Below are 12,294 nucleotides of genomic sequence, written 5' to 3'. Positions count from 1 at the left end.
GGATAGCAGCAGTAAGAGCTCTGAGCCTTCCCACCTGGTGTACTGAGACAGAAAACTACTTACATGCATCTCCTACTTCTACCGTCAGGATCACACAGCCAGAGTGCCTGTCCGCCCCATCCCAGCTCACTTTTACCTTTGCTAGCACTCACTTATTACAGTCTAGTGCCGAAGCCGCATAACCTGGAGACCAAGCTGCCACTCAAAATAGCCTGCCCACCCCAGCAGATTTGCAGTCGGGATCTGGCTCCAAAAGTAGCAGCTTTGCCCCGGTAACATAACTGGAAATAAGGCACAGAGACCCCCTTGGGCACGATGCTCATTCCAGGAGCCACTGCCTTCCTTCAAAACAGACAGCCCCCAAGAAAGTCAAACAATCCAAGCCTTAAGCCAAACATCCACTGAGGAGGCTGCAGGGTTTGTGGCAAAGGACCACTGAAGTTGTGTATTGTTAAAGTGACACACTTTGCAATGTTATTAACGGTGACCTTCCCTCTCCCCTACTCCCAGGGAAACAAAAATTGTGACTTGTGCTTCCACGTAAAGAAAGCCAGGAAGTGGGATTTGGAAGACAGATAAGACGGGGGATATTTCTGCTTTTTACATTAAAAAGTCAGGCCACATCTGCCTCAGAGGGCTTTATGGAGAACTGGCAGAATAACACTGCAGATACTGACGTATAAATAGCTGATCAGTTGTTTAAAACGCTGTCTTTTGGGGGCTACTGAATACCTATTTAACTCAAACACCCACGTATATTTGGGAGAAAAGATCTCAAAAGTTAAAGAGTCAACACTGCAGCATCCTTCAGTCAAGGTTTGCAAAAGCTCACTCTCTGCCTTTCAGACCTTCAGGGAGTCCTCCAGCAAAGCCAGGGAAGGAAAGCCTTGACGTTTCCAATATTTATGGTGTAACACTGTGACAGAATTACTGAGCTGGCTGGGAGCATGTGTCTGGCACAGACAGACAGCCCCTACAGGATGCACCTATCTCAGGAAGTAACTCTGAAATGTGTGTGCCTCCTGGCTCAGGGAGAGAAAGAAGCTGATTGTACCAGCAGCAGGAAGGTAGCTGCCTCTGTACCCTCCTTCAGTTGTTCTGTTCTGTTACATTGTGCTCACAGCCATGTCATTATTCCGGGTCTCTGCAAGGCTCTGCTGACCCACCAATAAGGAGACTGGAGGTCAGAGGACAGTAAACCTTTCAGGCTTTCTTTCTACATCCCAAAAGGAGCCCTTTATAATGATCCAAGCTCAGGATAGCAGAGGGGCTCATTACAAAGCCAGGCCCTGAGGGACGGACCAGCACACAAGGCTCAAGGGCTGTAGAATAGAATATATATTTTAATTTACACATGTGTCCAACCGGATAGGAAGAAAAAGACTCTTCTATCCTGATAAGGCAACAGTGAACAATGATAAACCTCCAGAGAACAGAATGGGGGAGGAAAATATAATATACAAATGGGACTAAGTTTAAAAAAGTTGTAAGGAAAAAGATTCCTCCCCCNCCCCCCCCCCGGTCTGCCCCAAGCCTCTTCCCCGTTCTTCATTCTCCTCCTGTCTTCACCACTTCTTTTTGTGCTCATCCATTGACACTCCTCCTGGGCCCAGTGCCACCACCAGCAGCAGGCCTCCTATTACCGACATGGTTTGGAAAAAGTCATACTTTAGGAAGTCGTGGAGAGGCCTGTAGGTGGGGATGTTCCAGAACGCGTTCTGTACCAGATTGATTACGAAGAGCCAGACGACCAGGGTCAGGGCGGCCAGCTTGGTCTTGAAACCAATGGCCACCAAGATGATCAATGCCATGCCAAAGATGTCCTGGAAGATCTGGGATGGGGAGAATATCAGGAGACATGAGTACCTGCACAGCTCTTTTATGCCAGGATGTGAAAGCACTTCACAAACAGCAAGTCAGCGGCAGAGCCAGGAACGGAACTCAGGTGTTCTGGCTCTCAGTTCCCAGCTAGAGCAATACTTTTCCCAAGAACTGAGAATAAACCCCAAGATCATCAACGCAGTTCCATCTTCCTTCAAACCCAGTTCCGACTAGGGATTCTTCCTACACTGGTCACCTCCCCCATTTCTCCGCAGCCTCCCATACCTGGCCTATTCTCCCCATTTTTTGGGTCTTGCTTGTTAGACACTTCAGGGCAGAGGAGCTGGCTGCACGTGGAGGGCTTGGAAGGCAGCAGTTCAGACTGGAATGCGGAAACAGCAGAGATGCAAGACTACGTTATCCTGCCCACTGCACTAGCTCAAGGCACGGTCAGGTGGGTCGGGAGGTCTGAGGCCTCTGCTCACTCTTCTCGGGACTAACCAGCAGTGGAGTCACCTCCCCGCTCTCCTTCCCACACACATTCCAAACAAGGCGTGGAACCTGCAGCACAGAGCAGCCAACTCACCTGCCTACACTGCTGCTGTGCATGGGTTACAGGGGAGAATCCAACGGCACTAAGGGTCCCTGAAGTGAAAGGGGAGGACATCACAGGCATAACCATGGAGGGACGTGGCAACACCTTTGCTTCAGGGCTAAGTGCAGGGTCCAGCCCCATTGCTGGATGGGCTGCCTGAAGCAGAGAGGGACCCCAGGACAAGGTGACAGGGGTAACAGAGGCCACTTACAGTGAAAGCACTGAGTTCAAAGTGCAGCAGTGTCATGAACATGAGCACAAGCAGAAGCCTCCCTCCCAGCTGCATGTACTGTCGCGGTGAAATGTCATCCACGGTGGGGACGCCGGCAAACATGGACTTCCCTTCAGAGCGGGACTCTGCCAGCAGCAGCAGCAGCCCACCTCCTAGGGCAAGGTTCCTGCAGCAGGGGGAAGCGAAAGGATCAATGGATCATGGAGCTGCTGTCTTCTAACGTGAGTGTGATGACTATCATGCCAGGGACCGAACGGGGCACCTCCAGCCTAAAAGCAAGAGCCCAGTCTCCCTAGCAGGGGCTGTAACAGACTCATATCCTCTGTGGGTTGGGCACAGAAGGGGACCAGTAGCACACACTCACCACCGGGTTACACAAGCCCCCACCAAGCAACACTGCTCGCCTCTAGCCCTTACCATCCTGAATCAAATTGCACTTGAGTTCATTAGTGAAACCTGAACCCTACCTGGAGGGACTGACAGGTGGGGAAACTGAGGCACAGAGTGGCAGTGACTTGACTAAGGTCAGATAGGAAGTCAGTGACAGAGCGCAGTTAAGCAGCCAGGAGTCCTCTCCTCCATTTTTCCTGTTCTAATCGCTGGAGTCAGGGATTGCCTTTAGGAGCCAGGCCTTGCTACTTAACCACAAAGAAATGAGGGCACCAATTCCATTCATCGGCTGTAACTCACCTCATCAGGAATTTGAGATCCCATAAAATACTGTAAGCGACTGTCTGCAAAACAGAAACCACCAGTTTAAACCCTGTGGCCAGGTAACAGGTTCAGTTGCTTGCGGCAGATGATCTCAAGGAGTTGTTCAAAAGTTAAGCCCCATCGAAGATGAGTCAGTTTCAATTTCACGTCACAAAGGGGGAACTGAAGCACAGAGAGGCCCTGCAGCAAGTCAGTGGTGAGCACCTCAGAGTCTTCAGCGTATTTATCCTGTGAGGCAGGCCAGGGCTACTATCTCCACTGTGCAGATGGCAAGTCACCTATGTCTCTCTCTGGGCTTCAGTTCCCAAGAGCACAGGTGCCAACTTCCTAATTTCCCCAGGGGTGCTCAACCTCCACTCCGACCCAGGCCCCCACCCCACCTCTTCCTATCCCCGTCCCCTCCCCTAGGCATGCCCTGCCCTTACTCTGCTCCGCACACACTCCGCCTCCTCACCCCTAGGGCCTCCTGCACATGGCTAAACAGCTGATCAGCAGCAGGTGCTGGAGGGGAGCGGAGAGCAGGTGATTGGCAGGGCCTGCTGGCAGGCAGGAGGTACTGGCGGCGAGGGGGAGGAGCTGACTGGCAGGGCCACAGGTGGGCGCTGAGCACCCACTAATTTTTTTCATGGGTGCTCCAGCCCTGGAGCACCCACAGAGTCAGCGCTTATGCCCAGGAACACACAGGGAGTCTATGGTTCAGCAGGGAATTGAACTGGAGTCTCTCCCAAGTCTCATGCTAGTGCTCTATCCACCGCACCATCTTTAAAAGAGTTAACCGTCACTTAGCAATTATTAAAGATGTCGGTGGACATAACAATCTACAGAGAGAGTTGAAGGGGGGCAGGACACCATGACAGGTGAGAAGTTTAGTTTAACAGAATGGGGAGTGATAAGGAGGAACGAAAGTAAGAAAGGGGAAAATTTAGGGTGAATAGCAGGACATTTCCAGATAGTTAGCTGTACTAGCAGGATCTCCCAGGGAAGGGATGGAAACCCCGGCTGCGTGTGACATTTACACATTCGACTGGAGAAAGCTTTAGAGAATAGAGCGAAGGGCACAATTCTGCCCCAGGAAAGACACAGACTAAGGGATTGTCAACATAGAACATTAATCCCGAGTAAGGGAGGGTGTGAATTTAAAGCAGACTCACTTTTCTTGATTAACTCCATGTGTAGACGCTTTTGTCTCAGAATAAATGTACTTTATTCTGAATTAGTGTAATCCACTTTAGAACTGAGAATTCACCTGAACTCTTGAATAGCTACTCCCGATTAACTCCCCATGTAGACAAACCCTAATAATAGCTCATTGGTCTTTTCCATTCTCTAACTTTTATGGTTCTACAGCTCACATTATTCCACAGCCACTGGCCATCAGTGCCCACTACTATCAATCCACTAAGCAGCCAGGGGAATCTTTGCTAGCCATGGCATTCAGTACTCTTGTCTGGAGCAGCGTAATGAAGCGAGCCCATCTCCCACTCACCTGCATGAAGATAATCCCAAATAGGCCAAAACAACCGTAAGGAACAAACTTCCTGGCTAGGACTAGAATGCACCCAACTGAAACAGAGACACAGAGAATGAAAAAAAAAAAAAAAAAAAAATCAGCATCAGAGCCAATGCAGGTTAACAAAAACACAGATGACCCTTTCAATACTCACTCTTCTCTGTGAGGGAGTTTGGGGCATTTTATGACCAACGTAGTACATTCAGGGTGAGATTGTCAAAGCCAGTGAGGGAAGACACCCACAGGAGTCTTATCAGAATTAGAAGAGGAGCTTCTCCACAGAACAGCCTCAGGGGGACACTTGACTAGATGACTTTAGAGGTCTTTTTCCAGAGGCACGGTGGAAGATCACAGGAGATCTACGTTCTACTCCAGACTCTGCCCCTGACTCACTGTGTGATCACGGAAAAGTCATTTCCCTGTTCTGTGCCTCAGTTCCCCCATCTGCATAAGAGGGACATACCACCCTGGGGCACATGAAGTTTAATGCTATGAGATCCCAGCGTGGAAGGTGCTAGAGACAGGCAGAGTGTTGCTATTTCAAGGATTCGAGCTTCTGCAGTGAAATACTGCCTCTGTGCGATGCTTAGCATTTGCAGAGCTGGAGGAGAGGCGGGAAAGTCACCTATGTACAAACCAAATGCACAAGTACAAAATGGGGAATAACTGGGTAGGCAGCAGTACTGAAGATCTGGGGGTTATAGTGGAACACAAATTGAATACGGGTCAACTGTGTGATTCTGCTGTGAAAAAGGCAAATATTCTGGGATGTGTTAGGCAACATCACACGTTTATTCATAGATTCAAGGACTGGAAGGGACCTTGAGAGGTCATTGAGTCCAGTCCCCTGCCCTCATGGCAGGACCAAATACTGTCTAGACCATCCTGATGACATATCTAATCCTACTCTTTAAATATCCTCAGAGATGGAGATTCCACAACGCTTCGCCTAGGCAATTTATTCAATGTTTAACCACCCTGACAGTTGGAACTTTTTCCTTAATGTCAACCTAAACCTCCTGTTGCTGCAGTTTAGCCCATGCTTCGGTTGTGTGCTTCCTTAGAGGGCTAGGAATGTGAACAAGTTTTTCTGCCCTCCTCGCTGTGACATGGATGGCAGTTTTTCAGGTATCTAAAAGGGTATCTTATCTCTTTCATGAAACAAACCCATTCTAGCCTTCCTTCAGTAGGTCATGTTCTCAGACCTTTAATCATTCTTGTTGCTCTTCTCTGGACCCTCTCCAATTTCTCCACATCTTTCTTGAATTGTGGTGCCCAGAACTGGACACAATACTCCAGTTGAGGCCTAACCAGCGCAGAGTAGACTGGAAGAATGACTTCTCATGTCTTGCTTATAACACACCTGTTAATGCATCCCAGAATCACGTTTGCTTTTTTTGCAACAGCATCACGCTGTTGACTCATGTTTAGCTTGTGGTCCACTATAACCCCTAGATCCCTTTCTGCCATACTCCTTCCTAGACAGTCTCTTCCCATTCTGTATGTATGAAACTGATTGCTCCTTCCTAAGTGAAGCACTTTGCATTTGTCTTTGTTAAACTTCATCCTGTTGACCTCAGACCATTTCTCCAATTTGTCCAGATCATTTTCAATTATGACCCTGTCCTCCAAAGCAGTTGCAATGCTTCCCAGTTTGGTATCATCTGCAAATTTAATAAGCATCCTTCCTATGCAAATATCTAAGTCGTTGATGAAGATATTGAACAGAGTCAGTCCCAAAAAAGACCCCTGTGGAACCCCACTTGTTATACCTTTCCAGCAGGATCGGGAACCAGTTATTTTTTGTGCATAATTCTACATCTGTAAGTACAACTTTCATGATAAAGAGATTGCACCACAGTACTTGTATCAAGTGAACTGAAAAATAATATTTCTTTTATTTTTACAGTGCAAGAAATAGTTAGATAAATAGTATATTATAGTTTAACATCACAATTGATCAAGATTAATTTTTTTAATCGCTTGACAGCCCTAATGGGAGGTAATTATTCCATTCGATTTGGCACTGATGAGGCCTCAGCTGGAGTACTCTGTCTACTTTTGGGCACCACACTTTAAGAAAGATGTGGACAAATGTGAGAGTCCAGAGGAGAGTAACGGAAATGGGAAAAGGTTTAGAAAACATGACCTACTAAGAAAGGTTAAAAAAACTGGGGCAAGGTTAGACCAGAGAAGGGAAGGCTGAAGGGGCAGCTGATAACAGTCTGCAAACAGGTAAAAGGTTGCCAAAGAGGATGGTGATTAATTGTTCTCCATCAGGTTAATTTGCAGCAAGGGAGATTAGGGTAAGATATTAGGAAAAACTTTCTAACTCTAAGGATAGTTAAGTACTGGAGCAACTGACAGAGGTAGGTTGTAGAATCCATCACTGGGGTGGTCTCGGTTACTTGGCCCTGCCTCAGCATGGAGGGTTTCTGGACTAGATGAACTCTCAAGGTCCTTTCTTTGATTCTGTACCCAGGCTCCCTCCCAAGCAGCAGCTCAGAAGCATCATTGAGGTGGGAGGGCTCTTACCCAGCTGTCCAGACATGTTGATTAATACGAATAGTGTGGCCAAGATGATGCCGCACCCCCATGACATATTGATGTAATCCCGCTGCTCGTTCCATTGAAACCACATCCGTATCCCATCCTCAAGGAAGGTGCTGATCAGACAGAGGTGAGCCAGGTGAGGTAGGTACCGCTTCGTCACCCGCAAGAACTGGAGGGGGAAGATATGGCCAGAGGAGGAAGAACAAAAGGCAGCATTAGAGAGTCAGAAAACAATGGCCCACAGCAACTGAAGCAACAAGTTGCTAGGTTATCCAGCTCCAAAAGCGATACGACTTTGGTCAGAGGAGAATCTGAGGGCACCTTGCACACTTCCATTAATAAATCTTCACTTCGCCTTTGGGAGGCAGGTATTAGCCCCATATTAGAGATGGGGAAACTGAGGTGAGAGCCACAACTTGACTCTTCTAAGGTTGTATGAGTCAGCAGCTCTCAGCCCCTGCTCCGACCAATCCACATGCCTTCCCAGAGCCAGCAACAGAACCCATGAGTCCAGACTCTCAGTCCCCTGCTCTACCCACTAGAATACACTCTCCTTTCAAAATTGGGAGTAGGTCCAAAAAGAGTCCCAACTCCCAGTTTAAACTCTCTGGAAAAACATACAAGGACACCTCTGAAGTGGTAGGACTGCTGTAGGACGCTGCTTTGAAGAGCAGGTGATTCACACAGCTCTACGCTGTGCATTCGTTCTGTAGCCCCACAAAGTAGAGTTTCATTGAAGCAGGGTAGGAGACTGCCTAGTAGCTATTAGTCTAAAACCATCTCCCACCATCCAAGAGGGGTCCAAGCCAGGTAAGCCAATTCCTTGGAACTATCTCACACCTGAGTACACCAACCACCCCCTACTGTTTTCAGTATAAATTTCCGGGCTACACCTCACATCTCCATTCAGTCCTTAACCCCTTGGAAGATGAGGCACGGCGGGGGATGATGGATCTTGTCCAAGGTTACAATATTAGCTGGTAGCTGTGCTGTGGACACAGTCTGACTCCCAGGGGAAATAAAGTGAAATGTAGTAGGTGTACTCCAGCGGTGCCTCTGAGTCGCAGCCATGGACCCCACTGTGCTACCTGCAGCACACACAGTGCAAAAAGATGATCCTTGCCCTAACGAATCTCTAAGTCAGAAAGTCAGACAGTTCAAGGCCGGGGGAACCACCAGATCACCTACTCTGACGTCCTGTAGATCACAGGCCACCCACACCACCCAGCACCTACACACTAAGCCCAACAACCAAAAGTTAAATCGAAGTAATACATCCCACAGCTTCACAGAAACGGAGCTCCCAGTTATCCAAATACCTGAATGTTTCAAATGTCCCAAACTCTTTCAAAAAGTCCTTTGTTTCTTTCAGGATGAAAAAAGCTGGATACATGTAAAGTATGATACTCAACAACAGCCAATGTTCATTAACACATCCTCTAACAAACTTCTAGGGATACAGATATTCTTATTACTAAGTTTTTTAAATACCTGGGTTTTTTGGGGGGAGGACAACGATGAAAGAAGAGAAGGGGAGGAGAGGGAAGGCAAGACCACATCTAACCTCCTCTACACCCCTGATTCAGAAGTTTTAAGTTCTATCTACCCATACACCTAACCTTCATCTCCAAGTACCTCAGTATTTTAAATGAGCTCTTTGATCCTGAGAGATGGCAAACTGGCTGGCCTGGAGGTCAAAATACTTGTTCCGTGGATACAACACAGCATAGGCAGCGATAGTGTAGTCTGTTCCCCACACCCCTAAGTAACACACACATAACATACACACCTCTATCACCATTCCTGCTTCAGATGCAGGAACAGTCCTTTAACCAATGTAATAATTTCATCTGTAAAAGGCTCTCTGTTATCAAATAGGTGCCTTCCCAAGGTGGCACTGAATTACTGGTGGAGTCTGTGAATAAGTCAAAACAATCAAATCAAATTGAAAGTTTAATCGAACGTTAAGGCCCTGTCTACACTACAAAAATAACCATGGTTGTGAAAGCACAGGAACCTACAAGGATATGAACAGTATTCTCAAGCATCGTTAAAACACAGCCTTCTTCCATTCATACCAGCTAGATTAAACCATATTATAACATGGATTGGCTCCAATCATGTTTAAAACATTGCTCTTTTCATAGCATAAGCAGGATTTAAAAGTGCCTGTGTGTATAACACAGGATACCACATGTGCTTTCAAAGGAGCTCGACTTAACTTTAATCTAGACGTATTTCTAGTGTGAGAGGGGACAGTGCCAAAGAAAACTCACTAGATCTACGTGCCAAAACACACTGCTGAGGAAAAAGCAGAACAGCAGGGTGGCAAAAAAGCCAAGTTATTGGGCTCAGTATAGGGGTAACTGAGTTAAATTCTATGCTCTGTGATATACAGAAGGTCAGACTAGATGCTCTAATGGTCCCTTCTGACCTTAGAATCTATGGGCCTACCTCAAATCCTTTAACCACTACTTACATTTCTATAATGCTTCCTATCCTGAAGGATCCCAAAGCACTAGCTGGCTACGTAGCTTTATGGCCCCCATCTCTGTCAGATTTGAGCAATCAGTTGAGTAGAAATCAGTTTAATCCCCAAATCCCTGTTGTCTGAAACCAGGTTACATCCTCTAAAGTCCATCAGTTATGTTAAGTGTGCTCATACCAAAACCCTGTTTATCAGTAGAGCTCTGCGCGAATATAAAATTTGTATCCGCATCCGCTCCGCCATCTGCAAACATGGTCAATGGATATAAAGTGGATATCCGCAGATTTGCAGGGTGATAGATATAAAATTTGGATCCACATCCATTTGCTTACCCTGGCAAGCCGCGTGCCAGAGGTTGCCGACCCCTGGTCTAACATAACCTAGCCAAGATTGTAATTTGACCACTTTAGCATGTGTTAAAGGCACCCTGAGTTGCCTACCCTAGACCTTTCAAAGCCATCTTTGTTAGCATCTGTTTTACATCTTTTTTGACCTCTGGCAAGAGAGCCAATTGCAATACTGACAGCAATCGTGCAAGTCCTAGTAGGAGTGTAGTTGAGACTCATGAGCACTTTGAAGATATTCTGCAATTTTAGCAATCTGCTAAAATGAAGTCAGAACTCCCAGGTTCCATTCCCAGCTCTGCCAATGATTCACTGTATGACCACAGGTAAGTCATTTCCCCTCTCTGTGTTACAGTTTCCCCATTTGCAACATGAGGATAACACCTGCCATTCGTGGGCTGTGAGGTTCAATTCACTAATCTGTTAGTGAAGTGTGATTATCACAAGGTAATGCTGGATTACTACTGGTGCGGAATGGGACTGAACCAGTGACAAGAAGATTCCCTCTCCCATTATAACTGACCCCTTGCACACGGTGCTCAGGAGAATAAATTCCCCTGTTCTGGCCTTGGGTTTGTTTATTTTGAGGGAACTGATACCAACTGGAAATAGTCAGGAAAGCAGAAATTTTAATCCCATCAGATTCATTACTTCATGGTTCGAGGCACAAGAAGAAAATACCAATTCAAGTCAATGGAGCATCCCATGGTGCACCAGCCCCACTTACTAGACACGGGGGAGGAGTGCTGGGCACTGTCAGGGGTTCTGTGCTCTGTGTCCCCTTCCTCCCCACACTCTTGATATTTTTTTTTAAACTTTGACCTCACTCCTGCTCCTGTTTTTTCATTTTTTGTCCCCAGAAATCAATTGTGTAGTGGGCTTAGCGGTTGCTCCCCCTGAGTTGGGGGGGGGAGGGTTTAGATATGGGTGGCTCCCTTCCTGCCCCAATACTACAAACAGCAACCTTGCAAACCCCAGGCTGGGTGCCCTGTACCCCACTTCCAACCAAGAGATGTGGGTCCCCTTCCTTCTCAGTACCACCCCCCATGGGGGTAGGAGGGGGCGGGGAGACACACATGGTACAGCCCCTCCCCCCACTCTTCTCCCTGCTCCCCTTCCTACTCTGTGTGGGGTGGGGGGGGCACAGGTGGTACATCCCTCCCCCAAGCATAAGGAGAAGCAGGTGGTACATACCCCCGTTTCCTACAGGCTCCCTATCCCTTCCCCCCAGACGACCCCACGCTTGGGGGGAGGGGGGGAGCAGCAGCAATTGGTACCGCCCCCCCGGGAGAAGGAATACTGGTGGTATATCCCACCCCCCATTTTTATAGATTACCTCAATACCCTCCCCATAATGATACATCCCCCATTGCTTCTCTATGGGGGCACCAGATGGTACAGTCCCTTCCCCAGGGTAGATGGTAGAGCCTCCCTTCTCCATACTCACCCCCTTCACTATAAGAGGAGCAGGTGGTATGTCCCACTCCTCACTATCCTTGAGGGAGATGGTATCTCCCACCCCTTCAATGGCTCCCAGCCTGGGATGGACCAAACCATTCGCGGGCGGGAGGGGGCAGGCCAGTCCCAGCTCCCGCTCCTCCAGGAGGAGCCGCCCCCAGCCCGGACACCTCTCCCCCTCACCTGGTCGGCCAGGTCCTCAGCAGCCCCCATCAAGTCTCCACTGGGCGCCATAGTCGGCTCCAGCCCAGCCTCACTGTCTCCTCAGGGGCCGAGAGTGGGGAAAGGAGAGGGCGTGGCCGACGGCGGCAGTGGGCGTGGCCAGAGCGCAACCAGTCACAGGGAGGTTCCCCGTCCTACCCCACCCCCCTGGGGGGTCACGTGGGAGCCCTCGGCCATGGCTACCGAGGCAGACCGCTCGTTTCAGCGGCATTGCCTCCATAGCCATGGCGGCCGGTTCCAGCCTTCACTCTTGGTGGCGGGGGAGGAGCCACGCGCTGTCGCCACCTTCCCGCCGTCGGAGGGGTGCGGTGGGGGAGGGGGAGTGGGCTCAGCCTGGGACTTAGGAGAGCGGGAACT

General features: G+C 48.5%; 1 protein-coding gene across 3 annotated transcripts; it reads right to left on the bottom strand.

Moving 5' to 3' along the window:
* Positions 1-1,323: 1,323 nt before the first annotated feature.
* On the bottom strand, positions 1,324-12,029 carry LOC116824800 (surfeit locus protein 4-like). Of its 3 annotated transcripts, XM_075060991.1 has the most exons (7): positions 11,899-11,991; positions 9,215-9,340; positions 7,408-7,594; positions 4,849-4,925; positions 3,339-3,382; positions 2,628-2,814; positions 1,324-1,832 (listed from the first exon to the last, which is right to left on the bottom strand). In XM_075060991.1, exons 2-7 carry the CDS (start codon positions 9,224-9,226, stop codon positions 1,566-1,568), a joined length of 774 nt encoding a protein of 257 aa, XP_074917092.1. In that variant the 5' UTR covers positions 9,227-9,340; positions 11,899-11,991; the 3' UTR covers positions 1,324-1,565. The 3 variants fall into 3 exon arrangements, with proteins under 3 accessions (XP_074917092.1, XP_032636233.1, XP_032636235.1); XM_032780342.2 differs by lacking the exon at positions 9,215-9,340 and having other exon boundaries at positions 11,899-12,027; XM_032780344.2 differs by lacking the exons at positions 1,324-1,832; positions 9,215-9,340 and adding an exon at positions 1,935-2,466 and having other exon boundaries at positions 11,899-12,029.
* Between the last annotated feature and the right edge of the window lie 265 nt (positions 12,030-12,294).

This window comes from Chelonoidis abingdonii, chromosome 26 (assembly GCF_003597395.2).
Source record: "Chelonoidis abingdonii isolate Lonesome George chromosome 26, CheloAbing_2.0, whole genome shotgun sequence".
NCBI lineage: Eukaryota > Metazoa > Chordata > Testudines > Testudinidae > Chelonoidis > Chelonoidis abingdonii.
This window is presented reverse-complemented; position numbering and strand designations above follow the sequence as displayed.

Bases quoted from the DNA above. Each gene is read 5' to 3' on its own strand.
- LOC116824800 (XM_032780342.2), bottom strand. From the start codon at position 11,949: ATGGCGCCCAGTGGAGACTTGATGGGGGCTGCTGAGGACCTGGCCGAC. The intron at 7,595-11,898 runs GTGAGGGGGAGA...TTCCCCCTCCAG, and splicing joins CTGAGGACCTGGCCGACCAG to TTCTTGCGGGTGACGAAGCG. The intron at 3,383-4,848 runs GTGAGTGGGAGA...TCTGTTTTGCAG, and splicing joins TTGGGATTATCTTCATGCAG to ACAGTCGCTTACAGTATTTT.